Source organism: Miniopterus natalensis, chromosome 2 (assembly GCF_054644295.1).
Source record: "Miniopterus natalensis isolate mMinNat1 chromosome 2, mMinNat1.hap1, whole genome shotgun sequence".
Taxonomy (NCBI): Eukaryota; Metazoa; Chordata; class Mammalia; order Chiroptera; family Miniopteridae; genus Miniopterus; species Miniopterus natalensis.
This window is the reverse complement of record NC_142082.1, coordinates 40,532,574-40,558,060: the sequence shown is the minus strand read 5'-3', so window position 1 is coordinate 40,558,060 and position 25,487 is coordinate 40,532,574. Positions and strand designations below refer to the sequence as shown.

The window sequence follows — 25,487 nt, the reverse complement described above, 5'->3', positions numbered from 1 at the left end:
AAGCCTTGGGGATACACTGTACAACACATGGAACACTGTCAATAATACAGTCATATGGCACTTAAGGATGGAGACACATTTTGAGAAATGCATCGTTAGACAATTTCATTTTTATCTGAAGATCACAGAGTGCACTTAGACAAAACTAGATTGCATAGTCTACCACACACGTAGGTTATATGGTGTAGCTCCTGGGCTACAAGCCTGCACAGCATGTTATGGTACAAAATAACACTAGGTTAAATCAAGCACAAGAGAAAATGATGCAATCAAGAGATGTAAAAGCAAGATACATGAGGCTGCTACCCACATAACAGGGCATACTGTGTAACAGCAAACTTTTTTCTTCCTCATAAGTAGAAAGAGTACACTCTAAATGTCAGTATAGCAAACACATAAACTAGTAACATAGTTATTATCATTACCAAATATTTTGGACTGTTCAAAATTGCCCATGCCCTACTTTTATACAACTGGCAGCATAGTAGGTTTACTGACACCAGCATCACCGCAAACACATGATTACCCATGAAGGAATTATGATGAGAAAAACATATTCATCAGCAAAAAGATGATGCCAGAACGCAATAGAAAAATGTTCAAATGGCTGAAATAATAATTATGAAATAAAATTTCATATGATGTTTAACATTCATTCCAAAGTGAGGACAAAAAGATATTTATAGGTTTTTCAAAAGTAAAAAAGATTTTATCAGTCCTCACTGAAAATAATGGTCCAGAGGAACAAAATTCATCCAGATGAAAGAATGTAGACCAAATAATTTATCAACAAATATTTATCAAGAACCTTCTATTTTTCTTGCTACTGGGATTTTACATAAGAAGTAATAATGCCCATTAAATTATTTTATTAATTGAATTTAGACTACATCATGTAATTATTACACAATGTGGATTGGTTTTTATAATTTTTATATCCTTTTATAGCATAGTTTACAAAGTATAGTCAATATTCTTCTCCTCAGTCTTAACCCTCCCAAGTCAATGTTAACCATAAATTTACCTCCTGTGCTGAATTTGTACACTTCCTTTTATGAAACAATAAATAACATGCAATCCAAATATTTAGTCCCTTAGAACCACAGACTAAATTTTCCAGCTTAATTCTTTCATCCTCCCAGCATTCAGCAAAAACTTGATAAATTGAATTAGTTTATTTGAATTAAACTGATCTAAGTATAGTTGTGCTTAATTGATGCTGAAAATAAAGTTAGTGAGAGCAAAAGGAACAGCCAACTGTATAAGTAAACATTTTAGAGTTGAATTTGGAACCAAAGAAAGACAAAGACATTTCCAAAAGCATCCACCTTCCCTTCATCTTTTGGTATTCTTAAAGAGAAACTTAGATGGATAGCACATATAAAAATAGCTCACACCTGAAGGGTTAGATCACAAAGAGTAAACAGATGAAAAGCAGGATGTGGCTCTGCATTTTATAATGTCTAAAGAGAGAAAGGTTGCTTGGTTCATTAGCCATACATCACTCATTGCTTCCAAATATTACAAGTGCATGACACCATCTGTCCTTGAAAAAACAGCTTTAATTTGACTAAATCTGTCATTGATGTTGCTAAATGACAAGTGAGAAAGTTACACAGCTGATAGAACTGTTTAGCTTAACTGTTTTTAAAGTAAACATCTTTACAGAATTATAGTGGAACTGTAATCTTTTTACAGAAGACACAATATTAGGACAGAGTGACAGGACCTCATATGGTCAGGATTTACCCACCTACCCTGGCTGTTAGGCAGTAATGTGATTCAAATAATCACAACTTAGGATGCTGGAGCTGAAAGAGACTCTGGAAACACTTCACAAAACAGGCATGGAAATAAACCAGAGTTGATAAGCAGAGTATAAAAGTAATTAAGAGCAGATATAATGGAAGTCTGGCAGAGAGCTTAACCAGAGTCAATCCTAACATAACCTAAGGAAATAAAATAGGTTAACAATTTTTTTGCATATTTTTAAAAATTTTTACAGAGACAATTTGTGTGTGTTGAGTCCCTGATTTTATTTGTTTAGGCAAATGCTTATGTTCTCTTAACTGTGTATTATGACTTGATTACAATAGTTCACACCATGAAGTAAACAATTAGTCAATTATTTTTTACTTCTTACATACACTAACTTGGTATTTTGGAATATTCTAATCAGCATTAACTATAAAACATACAAATATATACAGAAAAATACCTTGTACAGTTCCTAAGAGCTAACAAATACTTACTGAGTTAAAATATTTACACTTGTGAATGCTAGTGCATTTCTGGGAGAAGAGAGAAGGCTTATCTCTAGAACATTTGAGAGCCAAAGTGCTCCTCAAACTTTCATATCTATTTTTCATGCTGCTCAAAGATACAACAGGGAGGAAGAGTATTTCTGAGTCTCCACTTCCCTCTTTCTGTAAATGTTGAGTAACCAACATAGATACAACTGAGGATGCAAGAGTCACACAGGCTTCCACGTTTTCTTAGCAAATTTTGAGGGAAATTTTTGGAATGATTATTCCGTGGTCAGAATAGCTTGTAATGTGTATCCCCCTGCTGATGAAGTTGAACACATCCTGGTCCATAAAGGAAAAGTATGTACTACTTTTTATGTAATACATTTTACTATTTTTCAAAAAATGTACAATTGGAACACAAGCCGTTTGGTAAACTGAATATTTCACATATTTAAAATATGATAAGAAAACAATGTCCCCAGAGAATGCTGTCTTAATGTGTCTACCCTCCATGTTCTTAGCCCTGTTCTGGATGGAGTTTTATCAATATGCTGTGCCTGAAAGAATAAAATTGTGTTTGACTTTTACATATTTAATATTACAAAAGTGAGGCAGAAGGTACCTGCCTCTGTCAGAGTGATTACCTGAAAGTTCATAACTTTGGACTACATCCAACCTTGAAAATAAAAACAATAAAAATATTCAATTTGATAGACTAAGTCAGATAAATCTAATGATTTCTAAAAGATATTTTCCTCATAGCATAAACTAATTTAATTCTGTTCAATAACCTCAGTGTCAATGTAGTCACACTAGAATTTTCTAGTAGAATACTCTAGTACAGAGAATTCCAAATTTTCTAAATGAAAACAGGTCCAATGTACAGCCTCTCATCACAAATCTGCATATAGCCTATTCAAACGGAATTTCTTTTTAAAAAAAGAATGATTAGATATTACATGCTGGAAACAGGAAAGTTTATGTTGAGTTCACCAGCACTCTATTCTCATTAAATTCCCTTCCAGGGAATCTGAGCACTTAAATTTGTGTGAAGATATAGTGTGATACAAATGGTAATTTAAATGAGATTTCCTGGTGCTCTGAAATCCTAGAAGCAGTGGTTTGGGTTTGAGCTTTAGCATAGCAGTTATGCTTTAGAACCAGGATTAAAATATTCTTCCTGCTATAACTTGGCATGTTGTTCACCTATAAAGCCTAAATGTGAAATATTAATTTTAGGCATGATGTGTAAATATTACTGAAATATATCAAGTGTTTCTTTATTTTCCAATAAATAAATATAAAATGAAATAGTATTAGGTCAACCATTAGCAGCCAGTCACATTACATTTAGAAGCAGAGCAAAAGGAAAAAGAAAAGAAAGAAAAAAACTGCAAACTCAATCATATTCTCAATGTGAATGAAATAATTTGAGAATTAAAATAAAATCACTTTATTTTATTTTGCATCATCCATGACAGCTTTGGGACTAGAATCTAGTTGGTAATTACTGGACATTTTCATCAGTACCATTGGTGCCTACTCGCCAAAGGAGGCCATCAGTGAGGAGCCCAACACTTACCTCCGATATCCTCCCCATATTAATAAAGTATAATTTGCCTAAGATACTCCATAGTGTGCAATACCCTACTGTTTCTATAAATAATAAAGGTCCTAAGGGGGAAAAATTAACATTTCTGAAAAGATATGTTCTAATGTAGTCCCTTATATATTCTTTTTTTAATTTTATTTTTTCTATTGATATTAGAGAGGGGAGGAGGAGAGAGAGAAAGAGAGAGAAACATTGATTTGTTGTCCCAGTTATTTATGCATTCATTGGTTGATTCTTGTACGTGCCCTAATAGGGATTGAACCAGCAATCTTGGTGAATCAGGATGACACTGTAACCAGCAAAGCTACCTGGCCAGGGAAGGTACCTTATATAGTCTTTAAAATTCTAAATGCTACTAACACCTAAAAAGGGAATAAGAAGAGAAGGAAAAGAACTGAGTGCATTGGCTTTCCCAGGCCTGTCTACATTTTAAAAATACTGAATATGAGGACATTATTTCAGGCCAATGAAATCAAGACCCGGTGACAGAACCTGGGTATTTGAAATTAGATGCTCTGGGTAATACTAATGTACAAAGTTTAGAAACAAAGGGCTGAAGGTACATAGGCTTTCCTAGAGCTCTTCATCCCTTTATCGTTTTGAGCACAGAAGGGGAGGCTTCATGTTAATGACAACAATATTAAGGACACAACAGGTCCTAGAGCAGAAGGTTGACAGAGAAAGGCACTGGACTAGAAAAAATCTGCAAAGTCATAAGGTTTGAATTGCCCATCCTTTATTAACAATAACCACTGTTGTTCATGGTTAACCATGTGCCAGGCACTGAGCTAAATACTGTATAAATCCTGTCCCATATCTTAAGTACTCAGGGCTAATAAATAAAGATTTAAGCCAAGGTGGAGCTGATTCTACTGTTCAGGTTTTAATTATTTCACTACGGTATTTCCCAAATAGAAATATGCAGAATATTGCAATATCCATGAATGATTAGCAGGATTGTGATTTACTGTAAAGTTTAATTTTTTAGTAACTATTTGATGTCAATGTCCTGAGACAGGATTTTGGATGATGGCAGGGCTTTGCTTCAAAATCCTAAGGGCCTGCGCTGTGAGTCACCTAAAGGGGCTGCCCAAGGCTCCCAACAGCATCCCAACCTGGCACTTTGAGAATTATTGGATCTGCTGGATCATATGGCTCAAGTGGCACAACTTGGAACTGTTAGGGAGCCCTCTCCTGTTCTGTACTCCACTCAAAACTAGTAGTTTTTTGGGTTACTTGGTAAATGGGTCAGAGCAACACACTTAGATAAGGAATATGTTGCCTTTAAAATCCAGAGGATCACTAGGCATTGTGCTTCTTTTTGGGGTGTAGTAAGAGCCAGATACAACTATTTATCTTTCCCTTTAGAGGGAATATCTTGACATGCTTCACACCACTGGACCCCTATAAATTTTGCTGAGGTGAAAGTCCCCTGAATTTTTGTTGTATTTATTTCCCACCCCCTGACCACAAATGTCTTACCAATAAGCCTAGAGTAGTTGCTACTTTCCACTTACTAAGTCCAATAAGCATGTCATCAATGTAATGAACCAAGGGACACCTTGTAAGAAGGGAAGACAATGAACCAAATTATGACATAGGGCTGGAGACTTGATATACCCCTGAGGTAAGAGAGGGAAGGTGTATTACTGGTCTGGTCAGCTGACAGCAAGCTGCTTCTGGTGGTCTTTATTGACAGGGATGGAGAAAAAAACACTTGTCAGATAAAGAGGTGTATACCAGATACCAGATGTGTTAATTAGCTCAAGTAATGAAATCACATCTGACACAGTTGCTGCAATTGAACTCACCAATTGATTGAGTTTATGATAATTTACTGTCATTCTCCAAGATCTATCTGCCTTCTACACAGGCAATATAGACTAGTTAAATAAGTATGTTATGGAAATCACGGGTCCATTCCCTGCCCTCCATCCCCGCCCCCCCCCAGTACCTTTCAAGTCCTTGATAGTGGTAGTAACCTCTGCAATTCTTCCAGGAATGCAGTATAGCTTTTATTTTACTATTTTCCTTCTTAGAAGCCCTTCTAATGGCTTCCACTTGAACTTTCTCATTATAATAGTCTTTTCTCCAAAGGTCAAAAAACCGGAAAACATGCTGAATATGTCTATTCCAATTACGCATTTCAAAACTAACGAAATAACCACAGAATAGGTTCCGGGATCCACTGGGGCCACTGTGAGATGGACCTCAGCTAAAATTGCATTGATCACCTGACCTCCAATTCAGAATCAGTGTTTAGTAGTACCTGAAAGATCTGGGTTTTTTTTTTTCTTAATGCACATTTACCCTAGTAAAAGGCCATATGTCTCTTTGGTGAAAGTTGGAAGAAAGATTAAGGGTATACATTTTTGAGAGTACCAAGATTTTTCAAGAGGACTCAATTCCCCTTTATTCAAGGGGTTCTGGATCTGTAAACTGACTCAAGTTTGGGAATTGATTGAGAAGACATGGCTGTTTTTATAATTCAAATTAGACTTGACCTAGAATTTTCGTGCTTATACAGTTCAAGTAAGAATTTAGTAGACTTTCTATTTATTTCACTTCTAAGAACACCATGGCCAATCAGCCAACACCATAGGTCTGCACAAGTCAGACTATTCTGCTTGCTTCTTTGACTCTGCCCTCTATTACAGGAACCACACCCACCTGCCTTTGGTGATTGAAATGCCAGCACTTGGCACCTTCACCCCAGAATGTAATTACTCCCATTTAGGTTTCCTTAACTTAGTAACCTCAGTCCACACTGTAAGGACTGGCCTACAGACAAGAGCGATCACAAATCTCTTCAAGTGTGTTGGGGCTCCCCTCACAAATTTATTTCTCACAATCATGTAAAAGTGGTGTCTCCTGGACCCTCCCAGGGTGGATGAGTAGGTCTTAAATGACAAATCCACTTTAACATCCCTATCTCCCCAAGACTTTGAATCTCTTCCTCTACATTAAACCAACACCTGTCTAACATTTTTAATTTGCTCATTTGGGGCCATCTTTTAACCTATATTTCCACTAACCAACTAAACAAACTGGTGGAGCCCTTTCAAACTTCCCAAGCTGCAGCATTTAATGCACAACCTTTGCTTAGTAAGCCCATATCAGTAAATTCAGCCTGATCCAAATTTATGTCCTTTCTACCATTACCCCACATGTTTAGTCTCTATTCCTACACATGTTCCCTGCTTCTCCCTGTATGAATTTTAAAATTCAAGTAGTTTTTTTGGAATATAGTACACTTCGTGGGTTACACTTTCTTGCTCACCAATAGGTGCCTGATGAGACTGAGTCTAGTTATAAGTCTAAAAGCAAAGAATATTGGGGGCCATCGATCCCGATGAGAATAGTTGTCTAAATGTCAACTCCCCCAGGGAAGGCCATTATACTTTCCTCAGGCAAGGGAGGGTTAATTCCCTCTGAAGACTTGGAGAGGCCACTTCCACTGGGGGGTGGCGAAGCTGCTTTCACTGGCTAAGAAGACTCATCAGAATTACATGCTCAATGTTTCCAGCGCCATCAGGGTCTTCCCATACATTCCATTCCAACTTTCAGGATCCCCATTCCTTCCCAACGAATGCCATGACTTAACAGGAGACACCCTCCAAGGAAGTTCAACTTTTACTGTAATTTAGCCAGTGGCAGGAGGAGATTCTACATTTAATTTCCAACAAATAGCCCTGCAGCTACAAGAAACAGGTGCTCCTTCAAGGCTCACATAAAATCTTTCAGGTCATTTATGTGGCACTTGAACTAGGAATTCAAATCTCTGAACTCATCCTTTCCTTTTCCCACTTTGTCCAGCAACAGTAGGAGCAAACAGCCAATCTCATTATAGTCATTAGTTTGATAAAATGTTCAAAAATACTATATACATAGTCACCCAATTCCTTGCTTCTCATAAGTGCAATTCCTTGCTTCTTACAAGTATCCAGTGGAAATCTTTTGTGTATCTCTTTGCCAGATCATGCCAAGGACAATCAGTGCTCTCTTCATTACTGGAAATGGAGTCTTTAGCATCTTTGAATCTAATCACATTAGAAAGTCAATTCCAGAAACCCCAAAACCAATTCAGAATACTCATCAAAATTCTGTTCCCCTAGAAACACTTCTGGCACCAAATCTGTATTAGTCTGGGTTTTCCATAGATATATATGGAATTGGCTCACACAGTTACGGAGGCTGACAAGTCCCATGTTCTGCAGTTGAATCAGCAAACTGGTGACTCAGGAGATCTGATGGCATAGTTTCAGTTCAAAGGATGGCAAACTCAAGAACCAGGAAAATCCAATGTTTTAGTTCAAGCCTGAAGGCAGGAAGAAAACAATGCCCCAATTCAATGGAAGTCAGACAGGAAGGAAGAATTCTCTCTTATTCAGGAAAGGGTCAGCCTTTTTGTTCTATATAGTCTTTCAAATGATTGGATGAGGCCCTCCCAAACTAGGGTAGGCAATCTGCTTTACTCAGTCTACCAATTTAAATATTTTCTCAGCCAAAACACCCTCACAGAAACACCCCAAATAATGTTTGACCAAATATCTGTGTACCTGGTAGCCCAGTCAACTGGACACATAAAATTAACTATCACACCATCTGTATGTACTCAAGGTATGGTTAGGATTTAGAGGAAAGAACTAAGTTATCCATTGCATTAATTTAATGATAATTTTAATGTTAATTTCATTATTATTTGATTTTAATTTGTAATTATATTTTAGCTTTACATCATAAATATAAAGAGTTTATATGTAGTTATGAATTTATACATATTTAACTAACATTCTAATTAAATTAAATTTCATTTTCTAAACTGGAGGCATAAAAAAAAATTTTTCCATTTAACACTGGCCACAAGTTACACAAGCAAGATTGAGAAACCATACTACATGGAACGATAGCTGCTATTTCCAAGGCAATAATTTAATAAAGTCCAGATATTGTTTGGTGGGCAATTTTGGTGTTGAGTATAGGATTTATTTTGTCCTTAATTTAATTGAACGCCATTGCTGTAATGATTTTTGAGATCCTAGCTAGCTTTCACTGCACTACTCTATTTTTGCACTATAGAATGAGTTGAGAAAAGCAGCATCCCAGATCTTGTCAGTTTGTGTCACAGCTTTAGTATTCCATAAACAAGCTAATATTGGTGACAATGTTATGAGAGACCTTTATCATGTGCGCATAATGTGGGCCATCTGGTTGTGACAGTCATCATACAAAAAATTTGGTTTAACTAATATTTAGATAATTTCTGGAAGTTTTATCTGCACAAACTGCTTAAATTTTGCTTCCCATATCCATGTAAATTTTAGAAAACAGAAGTGTACAAAATTTTTGAGATACACTAGATTATTATTTTAAAAATAAAAAGTATATCCATCTTAAAACCTTTTCTAAACACTCTCATTGTCACCATTCCCACTTATGACATATTAATTGATGGAGTTAGAACTATATGGCTCACATTTCAGAGGTAGTGTGATATTGTAAGACTACTTGGAAATGCTTGTGGAGAATCATTTCCCACCAGTCCCCATTTACTCATGTTCCATTGTGTGACGCCTCCAACACCACCTCCTTTGTGGAAACATTCTCTCTCAATTTTGTACTTGGAAATAATTTTTCCTCCCCTGACTCTGAATGGAAACTGACACTTTCTCAAAGTAATGCCTATCATTTAGCAAACCTTTATTTATGCATTTATTTTACACATCAGAATACCCTTGAAATAACAGACTTCTCTTTACCAAAAGGTTTCATACACTCCTAAAAGTCATTGCTGATAGGAATGGTACAACCATTTTGGAAGGCACTTTGAGAGTTTCATACAAACTGAATATATTTTTACCACACAATCTAGCAATCACATTCCTTTATATTTACTCAAAAGAGTTATAAGCATTCCTATATATAACTCTGTGCATAGTCCTTTATAGCAGCTTTAATTGTAATTGACAGGACTTGGAGGCATCCAAGATGTCTTTCAGTAGGTGAATGGATAAAGTGGATAAAAATGCATATACTAAGTGAAAGAAGCCAATCTGAAAATGCTACAATGTAATCTCAACTATTACTACACTCTGGAAAAGGCAAAACTATGGAGACAATTAGAAGATCAATGGCTGCCAGAGGTGTGGGTAATAGAGATAAATAGGCAGAATAGGGGATTTTAGGGAAGAGAAAGTACTCTGTATGATATGTCCTTATACATTTGTCCAAAACCATAGATATACAACACCAAGAGTGAATCCGAAGGTAAACTATGGGCTTTGGGTGATTATGAGGTGTCAATGTAGATTCATCCTTGGTTAAAAAAATAACCCTACTATTATGGTGAGTGATATTGATAATGGGGAAGGCTATGAGTATATGAGGGGAGAGGGCGTATGGGAAATTTCTATCTTTTTCTCTCAATTTTGTTGTAAACCAAACAAGTAATTGAAGTCTTTTTTTAAAAATCTCTGGGAAAAGTCAATCAGCTGTCTTTACAGGAAAATGCAGAGATCTGATGTGTGGTATTATGGATTTGTTTTTTGTCTGTGGCTAAAATCTGTTGTGACCAGGGTTTTGTAAAAATTTATTCAACAATATTTATTTTATATATGTATATATCAGTTGAAATGCCTTAATGATAACAATTCTTTAATGAGGGACATGATTCTCTCTCACTTATTGGGCTCCTATTTATGTTGCACAACATCTGACTGGCTCACTTAATATGCAGGTAGTATGTTCTAAGATGTCAAGTCCCTTTGCCAGGCCCTGACCTGCACTTAAGAAACTAACATCCTATTTCTGGCTCTATCTGCTACTATTTAAGGAAATTTTGCTTTTCAGTTCACTTTGCCTACCTCCACCTCTAATATTCAAATAATAAGCATACATCCATGTAAAAAAATTACAAAGTGTTTTTCATATTTATGATTTCATTTAATTTTCACATCTATCCTGGAAGAAGGCCTTATTGTCATGCAAATGTTACAGATGAAGAAACTGAATCTCAATGACTGTATATATTTCCTAAGGTCTCTGGGGCTTGACCCCAGCTCTTTCTACTATACTCCATTGCCTTATAACAAGAATTCTAGGCAACTGTGTGGCTGCAATTTGAATAAATTAAAAAGAAAGTGTTAAATGCTTATATATCAAACCTATTTCCAGTAAATCATATATTCAAAAAGCTTCTACCAAATATAGAATATTGTGAATAGCTATTATAAACACAAGGAATACAAACAATAAATATAATCATGGTTTTAAGGGGCTTAAAATTAAGTGAATGCAATCAACATATGGACCCAAATGTAAGTGACTGACATATATATATATATATATATATATATATATATATATATATATATATATATATATATATATTTTTTTTTTTTTTTTTTATTCTTTTAAAATAGTCAACCTGTGAAATGATGATAAGAAAACCTATACATACCCAGGGTAAGAACACAACAGTGTTTATATTTGGACAATGGACAGGGACAGGACAGAAAAAACTGATGCTATTAGGGCTCTGCCAGAAACTTACAGTGGGTGGAAACTATGCATTTTATTATCATATGTCTCATGGAATTAGATACTGGGGACTACAACAATCGTAGGTCTGAGAGAGAATGAGTGTGGATATTATGTATTCGGGAAGATATAATGCAAGAATGGAGGAATTTCCATACTGGGTCAGGAAAGGTGATCCTATAATTTTTAACATCTGCATAATTCCCCTGCTTTCAACACAAGAGTGTTCTTTCCTCATACATGCACCTGTTATTTTCATAATGTCTTGTCAACCCAAAGTACAGCAAATAATATATTTAAAAATGTTACATCGTCCCATCTGAATACAAATCTCCAATTGAGAACATCACAAGGGCAAGCAGAGAACCATCCTCATAGTCTAAGCACTTCTCCTCGTGTGTGCTGATTTTTATATTTTCATGAACATTGTTGATATTCTCAGGGAAGATAGCAATGGTTATTTTTCTGTATTTTATTTAGATATCCCTTGAGCCAATAGAATTTCTTCTTTAAAAATAACAGACATAATATTCAGAGCTTGAAATATTAAGTTAAATATATTGATCTATAACACATGATGAATCAGATATGCAAGCCAAGATAATTCATTTCTATTTAATAAATGTAATAAGCTTTACAATCTCTCTTGCACAACATTCTTAGACATTTTGACAATTTTTAGGCTCCAAGGATTAGCTACTTAATATTCTTCACTTACTGAAGTAAAACAGGCAAATTTTGCCTGAAGTTAATTTTCACATTTCATTGGGAGAAAAGTTATCTCCTCATCAGTGTTCACATTTAACCTGCTGCAGCTAATTTTTAGCAAATACTAGTCAGGGAAAATGTCATCTTTTTAATCAATGCCCAATTCAGTATCTCAAATATATGCATTATAGGTCCAACAAAAATTCTAAATAAAAAATATATATATTTAAAGGGCCCAAATTATAGAAATCCTCTATTTTCCAATTATTCCCTTAGCTCTACAGCTAACCAGGCCTTTTTCTGGCATGTTGAGTGAGTTCACAAGATTATACAGCAAATGCATACTGGATCAGGCAATGCAAAGGCAAACCAACCTGCCATCCAGTCCTCCGATGTATATTCAGCCATCCTCTGTAAAGCAGCAGGTTGTTTTGCACTATTATTAGTGGGGTGGGAGCAGTCATTTTTACTAGTAAGTTTCCTGGCAAAATGGAACACTGCTCAGTATTTTTAATGGAAATTATCACCATATCAGGGCTAGTCATCAAAAATAGCATCTATAGCAGGAGCATTGACCAAACAGAACAGACACCAACCTGAACTATACCAGTTAACTGGCTGAACAAACCTAAGCTTACCCAGAGGCAGGATGGAGCTTCAGTAGCCAGATGCCTAAATTGTTCAGCAAGTTACCTTCAAGATGACAAATTGATCAGACACGTGTATTTTTATTCTCTCCCACAACCCCACTAAAATACAGAGTAAGAACATTTTTTAACCAAAAACATAAATTTACTGAGAGTAGAGGAAACAGAAGAGGCAGCAATAACATTTGGAAGCTGTAAAGTAGATACATGAATGATAGTAGGCCCAAAAGAGCCAACTCCCAAGCAACATTGAGGAAACAGATTTGGTCGGTAGAATCTGAAAAAGATATAGAAATAGGCACCATCTATCACCTCTAGTAAAAGGGTATAAAAGAGGGTCAACAAAAGGACTAGACAGTAGCTGTAACATTCCATGTTTCCTTCCTCCACTCCATACCAATAGGTGTTTATCTCTTTCATACATCAATATGACACAGAAGGCATATTCTGGAAAGAATCTCTGGACTGGGGAATGCCAGTCACATTTGAGAGCAGGAGTTCTTATTATTCTGAAAGAAAGAAGATTGACAAATATATAGCTACCTATCTATATATCTCCTCATCTATTTACCTATAATGAATGTTGAGATCTACACCCTACCCCCAGGCTGTTCCTCCCATTTGGTTCCCAGAATTCTTGCAGCCAAGGCATCACTCTACAGCAGGATATTGGAAGAAGCTTTCTGCAGATGTGCCTAGCTTAAGAGAAAACAAATACAATTAAAGGGAGCCTGATAGATATGACATCTCTGGCCTACATGCTTGAGTCTTTCCCCATTTGGGCATATAGTAGTACTATACCTCTTAGCTCCTTGTCATTAGGGATGGTCATGTGACTAGGTTCCCCTTTAGGTTTACCTTTTATTTTTATTATGTTGGGGTCAAAGAATTTATTTTCTTTATGTTAAAATAACTTATTAATTGTTGATATTTGCCTTGTATCCTGATATGCATTCTCTTTAGTAAATGCATTTTGTGTGCTTTAAAAGAGTGTTTGTGCATTATGTGCTCTATCATTGCTGCATGATATTATCTATGAATCTACCTACCTGCCTATCTATCTACCTACCTATCTACCTACCTACCTACCTATATATCTATCCATATTTATTAGATCAAGCTTGTAAAAGTTTACATTTGGAGGTAGTATAAAAGCAACACTCCTTTATTCTTCTCTTGAGGTCAGTACCAATTAAAATATAAGCATAAGTCTCAAGTAAAAATAAAAATGTTAGCTTTTTACTGTTAAAAAACTGAAGAATGTGCTTGTATATGACATCTAATATTGCACCCAAGAACTGCCATCAAGTCAGAAGAATAGCTAGAAAACTACATGCCTTCCCTGCAGGAAAGTTGGCCTCAGTTTACACCATAGTGAAGTACAAGGAAGAAAGCATCTTCACCGTGGGTAGGCAAATTCAAAAGAGGGTGAGAAATCACAAAGCTCAGCATGTTGGTTCTTTCTTCCCAACTTACTAACCAAAGCAATGTGCTCTCTTTCCATGTGAGAGCGTGGATGAGGTAGGACAAGAAGATGGGACAAGTGTACTAGAAGCATGCAGGAGGCAATGGAGTCCTTTCCTTTCCCCACAGACTGCGGATGCCAAGTCACCCAGATCTACACTGGCTTTCATCTGCTTGAGCCATCAGTTACTGAGACAGTGGGGTCAAAATCCCCCACTGACGGTGGATGTGTGCATTTAATTCACTTTATCCAAATAGTTTTCATTATTAAATATTTACTTTTTAGAACATGCTAAAGGTAAATTAGGCTCAGAACTGTTGTACATAGGCACTAAATTATTTCTACTATATAATGACCTTCTTTATCTTTTTAATACCTAAAACCCATTTTATATTTTATTAATATAAAGACATCAGCTTTCTTTTGGATATTATTTGCCTGAAATATATTTTTTCAAACATCTCTTACCTTTTGTATCTTTATATTTTGGTGTACTGCTAGAGTTTTTAAAAATCCAAACTGAATGTCTGTTTTCTAATTTGATTTAATTCATTTTCTTTAGCGACAACTATATTATTTACATAATGATCTAACTTCTTATTTTGTGCTTTCTCTTTATGAGGCATTTTTGTCTGTGCATTTGTTCTTGCTGCATTTTTATTGGTTTTCATTAATCTCCTTTATACCTCGGTGGATTAGGAATGTATACATTTCATATTCTTCAAATGCTTAGCCTTGAATTTTTAATATTCATTTAAATAAACTGTTATATTGACTAAATCTAAAGTTAATATTTATAAATTCTTCCTTATACAAATATTTTAGGATGTTTTAGCAATTATTTTCAACTATTTTAATTAGTCTTATTTTTTAATCCCCCAAGTTAATCACTTTGTTGTTGTTTTCAGTCAACACACCTAAATTCAGTAACCTAAATATCTGCTAATTGCTTTGATCACTATTATAACATTCATCACACTCCTTTATTTAGACTCAATTTCTTGCCCTTTTACTTATAATCTTTATTAAAATTCTTTTAGGGGGTTTGGGGGAATGCTAAACGCATTGACTCTTTGTGAGAATACTTTTTACACCTTTATTTCTTGCACATAGTTTAACACTACAGAATTCTAGATTCTTTCAAGTTCAGAATAAATTATTTTATTTTCTATTATTGCTTTTGAAAATTAATTTTATATTTCCTTCTGTTAAGGACAACTGACCTTTTTCTGGATGCTTTAAATTTTTTTTCTTTGTCTTTGGTACCTTAGAATGTTACTACCATGTGTTTAGGTATAGATAACATTTTATTATTTTATTTTTAATTATTTTTAAGCCCATATTATTACAAACTTAAACAAGATATAACAAATACCTTGTGATTTTTATTACATAAGTAGTATGGTTTGATAAGTCTTATACATTTTAAAAATAATTTTTAGAGTCAATTAGAATTGTTCCAAATTACCTGTAAATTCTTATAATTAAGGACTATACTATATAACTGAGGACTATAGTATATTTAATAAATATACTTTTAATATTTGGTAATAGTTATCAGTGGTGCAAAAAAAGACCTTTCAAAGTTTCTATTTTAAAATTAACTGTAGAGGAAATTTCACAATGATGGATCAAAACACACACACACACCAGTATTATTATCATAAAATTACTTAAAATCATTTGGCATTTTTTGGCCTACCCGGTTGCTCAGTGGTTAGAGCATCTATATGCGGACTGAAGGGTCCTGGGTTTGAGTCTGGCCAAGGGCACGCACCTCAGTTGCAGGCTCGATCCCTGGCCCTGGCCCTGGCCGGGGCGCATGCTGGAGGAAACCAATCGATGTTTCTCTCTCACATTAGTGTCTCTCTCTCTCCCTTTCCCTTCCACTCTCCCTGTAAAGCAATGGAAAAATTTCCTCGGGTGATGATAAAAAATAAAAATAAAATAATAAAAAAATAATTTGGCATTTTTAATATGTCTGTTTGCTTTCTAAAGTCTTCAAAAATCAAATAAAGCAAATAGGGAAAAGACCTAAATGATCATTATGGAATAAAATACAGCAACAGGAACTGGCAAGATATAAAAATAATATTCTCTCTGTGCTAAAACTCAATAGCTGCCAAAATCTATTCATCATTAATTATTGGATAGTCACTGATAATTCATTTGATGCAGTAACAAATAAATGATAATGATCACCAACATTACCCAGAGATGAAATTCACAATAAATCATACTACTTTAAAGTAAGCTTTGGTTTATAGTCATAATTTTTCATTAATCTTTTAATTCATTGTTTAACTTAATACCAGCGAAAATTACTTCATTACTCACATAATTTGTTGAAAAGGACTATCATCGCTATAAAAAGCCAGCCAATGGGACTGTAATTAAATCTCAAGCCCCTGTCCCACAGAGAATGGAAGAGACTGTCATGAGAACAGCCTCATTTATTAGACTCTAAAAATCAAGTAGAAAATCCTAGAGATGACCTTCAGTTAGGGTGTTCATGAGGATATAGAATTATCAGGGACCTTGTCTTTTCAACCATACAGTCAGCCACTCTGCTATTGTTATTGGGTTATGGAAGTTCCCATGGAAAACTGAAAAATCCAAAACAACAACAGTTTTCAGGATATATTCTGGAGTCACGGGACTCAACATTGTAGGCACACCTATCAATCATATTTCCTAAGAGATAGGATCTAACTGAATTAGATGATAACACACACACAAAAAAATTTATATAGCAACTTTATTCAGCAAGTACTTGCAAAGTTAATTTTCTCATAGGGATCTTTTTCATTACATCCACAAATTTTCTTCTCAGGTGTAAAATTTTAAGTTCACATCTAATTCTAATCTTTCATTCTAAATTCTGCATTGCTGAAATATATTTATGCCCTTATATTTAAAAAAAAACTGAATGTGAGGAACTAAATATACATTTTTCCAAAGTAGACATACAAATGGCCAACAGGTGCATGGAAAGGTGCTGGACATCACTAGTCACCAGGGAAATGTAAATCAAAACCACAGTAAGATACCACCTCACATCTTTCAGAATGGCTGCCATCAAAAAGACAAATGATATGTTGGCGAGAATCTAGAGAAAAGGGAAACTTTTTGCACTGTTACTGGGAATGTAAATTGGTACAGGCACCATGGAAAACAGTATGAAAAGTTCTTAAAAAGGTAAAAATAAAACTACCATATAATTCAGCAATCTCTCTTCTGGGTATATAGCCAAAGGAAATGAAAATAGGATCTCCAAGAGATACTTACACTCCCATATTTATTGCAGCAGCATTATTCAAATTTGCCCCTATATGGAAACAGCCTAAGATTTTGTAAAAGCACAAATGGATAAGATGTAATATAAATACATACATATGTGTATGTGTGTATATATATGTGTGTGTGTTTACATACACAATGAAATATTATTCAGCCATGAGAAAGAAAATCCTGCAACTGTAAAAATTTGGATGAACCTTGAGGGCATATGCTAAGAGAAATAATCAAACAGAGAAAGACAAATACTATATGATCTCATTTACACATGGAATTTAAAAATCTAAACACAGAAAGAGATTATAGTGGTGGTTACCAGGGGCTGACAAGTGGGGTAAATAGGGAGACATTGGTCAAAGAGTACAAACTTCTAGTTATCAGATACATAAGTTTTTTGGATCTAATATACAACATGGTGATTATAGCTCATACTGTATTATATACCTGAACATCACTAAGAGATTGATCTTAAATGTTCTCACCACAAAAAAAGATGTTGTAATTATGTGGCATAATGGAAACATTACCTAAAACTGTGGTGGTGATTATTTTACAATGTATATGTGTATTAAAATCATCATGTTGCACACCTTAAAAATTACACTATGCTATAAGTCAATTATATCTCAATAAGGCTGGGGAAAAAAGAAAAGAGAAAAAACTGAATTAAAGAAACATATTTATAAATTTATAATTCTCTGTCCTTGATTAAAAATCAATTTATTCATTCACCTAATTATTACTAAATGCTAACTAGGTGAATACAGAAATTGATGAGGGATTCCCTAACTTCAAAGAAAGACAGCCATACACTATCAGAGTTCAAAGAACTGTAAAGATCATGGAAATATGTTTGAGTATGTATGTGTGTGTATAAAATTATATTAAAACCCATTTTCCTGTACCAATTAAATGTCTACTTTTTTTTTTTCAGGGAAAAATTGCTTTTATTTGAAACAGTAGAAAATGTTTTTTTGGATTTCCAGTGGGGTTTTGTATTTATTTGTTTTCTAGGTTATTTGAAATTCCACCATGCTGTACCAGCTTCTGAGACTTTAATATAATCAGAATCACACTTCAGATGCATTTTAATAATTTAAGTTCTGAGGCCTTAACCCCAGAGCATCTTATTCTTTAGGTCTGAGTGAAACCAAGGAAAAATGCATATTCCTTGGTTTCACTCAGACTTAAATATCTACTTTTTGAATATTTTTAATAAATGGATACAGAGGAAACCATCAACAAAAGGAAAAGACAACCCACTGAATGGAAGAACATATTCACCAGTGATACATCTAATAAGGGGTTAATATTCAAAATTTGTAAAGAACTTAAACAACTCAACACCAAAAGAAAACAATCTAATTAAAATATGGACAAAAGTCCTGAATAGACACTTCTCCAAAGAGGACAACAGATGGTCAATTGACATATGAAAAGATGCTCAATGTCACTAATCATCAGAGAGATGCAAATTGAAACCACAATGAGGTATCACCTGACCTGTCAGAATGACTATATTCAGTCAACAAACAAGTGTTGGTGATGATGTGAAGAAAAGGGAACCCTTGTGCACTGCTGGTGGGAATGCAGAACGGTGCAGCCACTGTGCAAAACAGTAGTAAGTTACCTCAAAAAATTAAAAATAGAACAACCGTCTTATGACTCATGGATTCCACTTTTGGGAATATATCTGAAGAAACCCGAAACACTGATTTGAAAGTATATGCACACCTATGTTCATTGAAGTATTATTTATAATAGCCAAGATTTAAAAGCAGCCGAAGCGCCCATCAGTAGATGAGTGGATAAAAGAGCTGTGGTATGTTTATGCAATTGACTACTACTTGGCTGTGAAAAAGAAAGAAATCTTACCTTTGTGACAGCGTGGCTGGACCTGGAGAGTGTTATGTTAAGTGAAGTAAGCCAGCCAGAGAAGGACAAGTACCATATGACTTCACTTATGTGTGGAATCTAATGAACAAAATAAGCTAATAAACAAAATAGAAACAGACTCAGATCCCCAAAAAAACAGACTGACAACTGTCAGATGGGAAGGGGGCTTGGGAGCTAGGTGATAAAAATGAAGGGATTAAGCCAACAAACAACACAGACACAAACATAGACACAAACAACAGTATGGTGATTGCTAGAGGTAAAGAAGAGTGGGGGAGGTAGGAGAGGGGAAAGGGGGCAAAAATGGTGATGGAAGGAGACTTGACTTGGGATGGTGAACACATAATATACAGATGATGTATTTTAGAATTGCACACCTGAAACCTATATAATTTTATTAACCAATGTCACCCCAATAAATTCAATTTTAAAAAAGAATACTGATCTACTGACCTCTGCCTAGGTTTCCCTGCCAAGTAAACTTATTTTTAGGGGGAAAAAAAGTGGATGCACTTAATTTTTTTAGTTCCCTACTAATGGACACTTAATGGCTATGATTTTTCTCTAAAAATGCACAGATTAACATTTTGTGAATATATATGAGCATATTTTCTTAATCTCATAGAACTGCTTCACATAGGTACAATTCTTGGGTCTAGGTAAACATACATTTTAAATAATATGTATATATTTTGCCCATTCCTTAAAAAAGGGTTCTATCCTTGCCAAAACTGTCTATCATCTGTTCTCTGCCCTGCATTTGTCAGCTGCACATCAGACAATTGACACCTCATCATTTGTAAGACTGTATTTATTGGCTTTCCAGTAAAGAAGACTTTCAATTTTATATATATATATATATATATATATTTGTAAATTTTCATTTATTTTCTTTCATAGTTTTTCTATGGGGACATTGTAGTTTACAAATGGATTATGGGAACTCCATGTTAAAGACATTCCTTTGCTACAATGTACACTGCATTATTTTCTCGATTTTTCCATTTGTCCCCTTAACTCTTTTTAATGATGTTCCATGTTATACAGAAGCTTTTCTTTATTATGAATTTAAAACTCTTCATTTTTTTTATATATTCTGCCTAAAAAATGCAATATGCTTTCCACCACCTAAACATAAATAAAAATATCACCCTATGTCTTTTGTTTGCTTCTTCATTATTTATACTTAAATCTTTGGTCCCAGGAGCACTTAGAGATTCTTTGAAATAAAAATCTAGCTGATTTTCCAAATATTTAATCAATTAGCCAGCACTGTATTTTGACTAACTCTTCTCTCACTGAAAATGCTCTCATTTTAAAGTTCTGTAAAAAGGGAGTCATGTCTAATGTCATCCAGCCAATCTGTGGCAGAGCAGAGTTTGACTGCAAATTCAATGCTTTGATTGTGTAGTGGCAATAAGCATGGTTCTGGAATCAAAGAAAACACACCTGGGATTCAGCCACAGTATGTTACCTGGAGTAAATTACTTCTTCTGCACCTGTTCCTAATCTGTTGCATGAGGAAAAATAATTGTACCTAACTCATCCTACTGTTGTGAGAATGAGAGTCATTATTCAATGTATCCATTCAACAATATTCATTAAAAACATACTATGTAATAGGCATTTTTGTGGTGCCATAATTTTTAGAGGTAAATTATTTTTACTTCGTTGAATTCAAATAATGACCTCTAGTCCTGCTTTTAACATTTAAATCTGCTCCATACTTTCACCACTGATAGAGAAGACACCTGGTAGTTTTGTGGACTCAAAGTATGAAGAGAAAAGCCCGAAAGTGCGTAGGATATATTTAGTCTCCAGCACAGTACCTGACACAGAGCCAGGAGTGGGTAAATTCTGTGAATGAGTGACCAAGCTAAAAAATTCTTGCTCACGCAATTTTCCGTATTAAAAATAGAAAACAAATCACCTATAAACATGGTCTTAGTTTAGTGAAACTAATAATGTTTAAAATACATATTTAGACAGAACAGAGACAAAGGGAGGAATACCCCAATTCCCAGCCTCAAGGAAAAGGCCAGCATATACATAACAAAAGAAGCTGCAATACTCAGACTCACCAAGCCATTTCCACTCATCATCAGGTACTCACCCACAGGAATTCTAACCCTGAATACTTCCAGTTGCTTGATTAATACACAAAACAAGCACATAATCAGGAATCCCAGATCAAGCAAGGAAAAAATTATTCCTAGTGAAACTCTCTGGGCAAACATAATTGACCTTCTTTACTCCCAAATTAAATACAGATTTCTTGGTGTCCAGCCAAGTGCCTGGAGTCAGCACAGCAGGTGATCACAACACAGGCTGGGTCCAGACTAGATTTGATGCCTGGCTCCACTGCTCACGTTATTCATGTTACTTAACCTCCCTGTGCCTCAGTTTCCTCATCCATAAAAGCAGGCATAATAACTGTGTCTAGCACATGGAACTGTTGTGAGAATTAAACAAGTTAATATCTGTGAAGTCCTTGGAACAGTACTGACACCATAGCAAATGCTCTGTAGATACTGCCAAATAAATTAATCCACAACAACACTTCCTTCATGGAGCCTTCCCTCACCAAGTTGCATTCCTTTTGCATATTTCATAGCACCATCACGCATGTACCCAAGTTTTAATATTACATTAATTTTGCAATAACATGACTATCTTTCCTACCAGACTTCGTAAGCCACAAAAGGCAGAAATATGAATTTATTGGCATCTTTGTGTGTTACTATTATGCATAGAAAACATTATTCAAAGATTCATTTGTTTTTGCTTAATTTGTTAATCTAATAAATTCCCAAACTATTTTTTTCTTTATGGGTCTTTCTTTAAGCTTTGGTATAATTTACAAACTTAGTTAATTCCTTTAAGAAAACAATCATTGCATCAAATAATTGTGGGGCTCGCCTTCTCAGAATACTGATTTCTTAACAGATGCCAAAGCTAGGTTGTGATTTGATTAGAAACTGTAGCCCTGTCAGTCTCTTGAAGGGATCTTCAATCCTTTTTATACAAATCTTACCTCACGAGTCCATCCTCCCTAGCGCTATTACGTTAATTTATTAGTAACATCTTTCCCTCAGATGTCAAAATGACATCAGATTGAGTATGAAATATCCCCCCTGGCATTGCCTTGCAGGCATAAGATTTAACATCTTCCTACTTAAATATCATTACTCAGGAGATGGTATCACCTGAACCCAGACCAGTGCCTGGCTCATGAATGAGAGAAATGCCACCTCAGAAAGGTGTTAAAAAAATGTTATTCATGAATGCAATCCAGGAACCTCTTTACAGTGCTTTAAAAAAGAAAAGTAAATCCCTTAGAGCTCAAATTTATGTAGTAATCGTGGAAAAAAATTCTTTTAATTGCCTAGAGTCCTCATAACTCCTTGTTAAGCCCTAGCATAACAAGAAGTATAAAACCATGACTAAAATATTTACACTCTACTCCAGTCCCTATAAAAAATGAATCACTCGTTTATTCATCTTGCCTAATGACACGGAAGGGCAAAACATGTACCCAAACAATGAATAATAATGCAGGAGCTCAGACTGTAAAATCAATAGGGTAGATCAGTAGAGCAGCGCTTCGTTTTAATGCTCTGAATGCAATAGAGCTCATCTTCTGAATTATATATATGTATTGACCTGATTACATAAATACTGACTTTGCCTTCTGTGAAGCTTTTTTCAGTCTCACTGTAATTACAATGTCAATATCTGTGGCTGTAGCAACATTAAATTTAAACTTAATTGTGACTGATAGTGGCATGTTATGAGATAATTCAGATAGTCACATGGTCTCAGAACATTGGTGGCACTAGATAATAAGTGATAAGTTAGTGATTCCCTAAGTATATTAAACTTAAGAAAATGATTATTTTATCCTCAATAATTTAGGAGCTAGTCTTCTGTACAGCTTGTCAAGTTTCATAACACACAGAAGTAATAACCAGGATGACTGGATCTTGGTCAATATTGCCCACTTTTGTTTTTTAAATCAAACACTTTATTCCTGACTTTAATCTCCAGGTCACCCTATTAAAAAAGTCTTTGATCTATTGACAAATGTCTACATCTCCATCTCTGAAGTTGTGTGTGTATATAAAGTATATCACTTAATATTAGTTATTATTCTTTGATATATTTCCAATAAGGATCCTGTTAAAAACAGCCTATTTAATTATTTCTCCTTATATTGTTTTATTTTCAAGAGAAAGGCTTTACATAGTTACTACAGTTGTTACATCATCGGGACAAACAATGATGCCATAGCTCATGACATTTTAATTAAATTTCTTTACTTTTTTGCAAATCAATGACATTAGGGAAATATTCCAAATGCTTTAAGAAACTGGGGGGGGGGGTGCATTTCACTCTGCTCTTATGTTTCTGAGAACTCGCTCAAGGATCTGGACTCTCCAATTTAAGAAGAGCAGAAGTACCTGTATCACGTTAATCATTTAGAGTTAGGTGAACACAGAGAATGCTATGGATAAACGATGGCGCCCACACTTGGGTTTAAGAGTATTTCTAGACAAATCATGGTAAGGTGGTCATGCATCATCCTGTGTTCTCTCATTTGCCTCTGCAGGGATGCCAGATGAGATGAACCTCAGTGATGTAAAGCAAATCCATCAGACAGATGGCGGTAACACCTTAGACACAACTGGAGCAGGATGTACAGCAGCAACTGAGGCAATGACATTTCCTCTGATGGGTGCGGTGATGTTACTGCCTGGGCTTTGGTAACAGAACCCTTCTGCTCTGATATATATGTCTTATTGAAGTCTGATTTCTCCCCTCTTCATCTGATTGGAATAAGAGATCTTTTTTAATATAACAGCTATATTTATAAAAAGGTATGTAACACTAACCTCTTAGAAAACAAGTTGGAAGGTTCACAAAGTATTTACAAATCATTGTTTAAAGGATAGGCTATTTGAAAACATGTCTCCTTCGAATCTAACTTAAATCATCTTAAATTCTAATGTATTAAACCTGCAAATACAGAAGTGACTTTAATTAAGAAAGATATAGTATATCTGTAATTTTATTATCCTAAATTCCAAACCCCTTTCTTTCTAAAAGAAAAGTATTTCGAACTGAAGATCTATTTGCAGGACAATGAAAACAGTACAGTGTTTCTTAAAATACTAGGATTAGGATTTCATTAAAGGAATCAAAATAAATAATGGCAAGTAGTATGCATGCATTTTCAAGAAATTCTTCCATTTTTGTAAGCTATAGAAAGAAACTACTGAACACCTATACATTATAGAGTAGATTGTTGAGGAACATTTCACATAATTTCATTGAAGATTTCTATCCACTGTAACTTAGCCACTGACTAACCTTGAAGCTGAGTATTTCGGTAGCGTCTGATCTGTATTCCATTATATTCAAAATGCAATATTTGGTATTGTGGCTCTGTTCCCACCTCTCTTTGACTATTGGATTTAGCTGTCTTACAAAGCACATCCCTACTCTAGGAATATCTCTAATAAAGCTGTTAATTATCTGGTGGAAAACTTTAAAGATTACTGATCATTTTCTTCTGGCAAAATGATATATCCTTCTATTTTCAAAATATTATTTGCTGTTTCTTTTTAAATCTTGATATTGAACAATTAACTATCTATATACATTTTTAAGGTTCTTATAAATATCTAAAGACATGTACTAATACAGAGAAGAGGGCATGCAACATTTTTGCTCTTTTCCTCTTTGCACATTAGCAGAACTGCTAATCCACAGTCCCTGATTTCCCAGCCATGATAAGATGCTTCAGTAGACACCTATTAGGTTATGTCTATTGCTGCACTTAAGGAGGAAGAGATATGTCAGCTTTTATTAAGAAGCATTACATGTAGTTGATAGCCAAATAGTATTAACACAAAGTGACAGAAGAGAAGTGCTGAACCCATAAAATAAAATTTAAAAATCAAAGGAATTTGAAATGACCTCTGAGAAAGAGTTGGTAAGGATTCTACTGACAGCCAATATTTGTAAGGTGAGATCATTCTCTCCAAATCATGAAAACAGTATATGATCAAACC

At 34.8% G+C, this 25,487-nt stretch overlaps 1 protein-coding gene across 1 annotated transcript in view; it reads left to right on the top strand.

Annotated features, from left to right (window-relative positions):
- GPC5 (glypican 5) overlaps positions 1–24,959 on the top strand; it is a 1,124,783-nt gene extending 1,099,824 nt beyond the window's left edge. The window contains exon 8 of the mRNA XM_016224145.2: positions 24,023–24,959. Within this exon, the coding sequence (XP_016079631.2) occupies positions 24,023–24,180 (158 nt within the window). The 3' untranslated portion in view covers positions 24,181–24,959. The remainder of the gene's footprint in view (positions 1–24,022) is intronic.
- Positions 24,960–25,487: the final 528 nt, after the last annotated feature.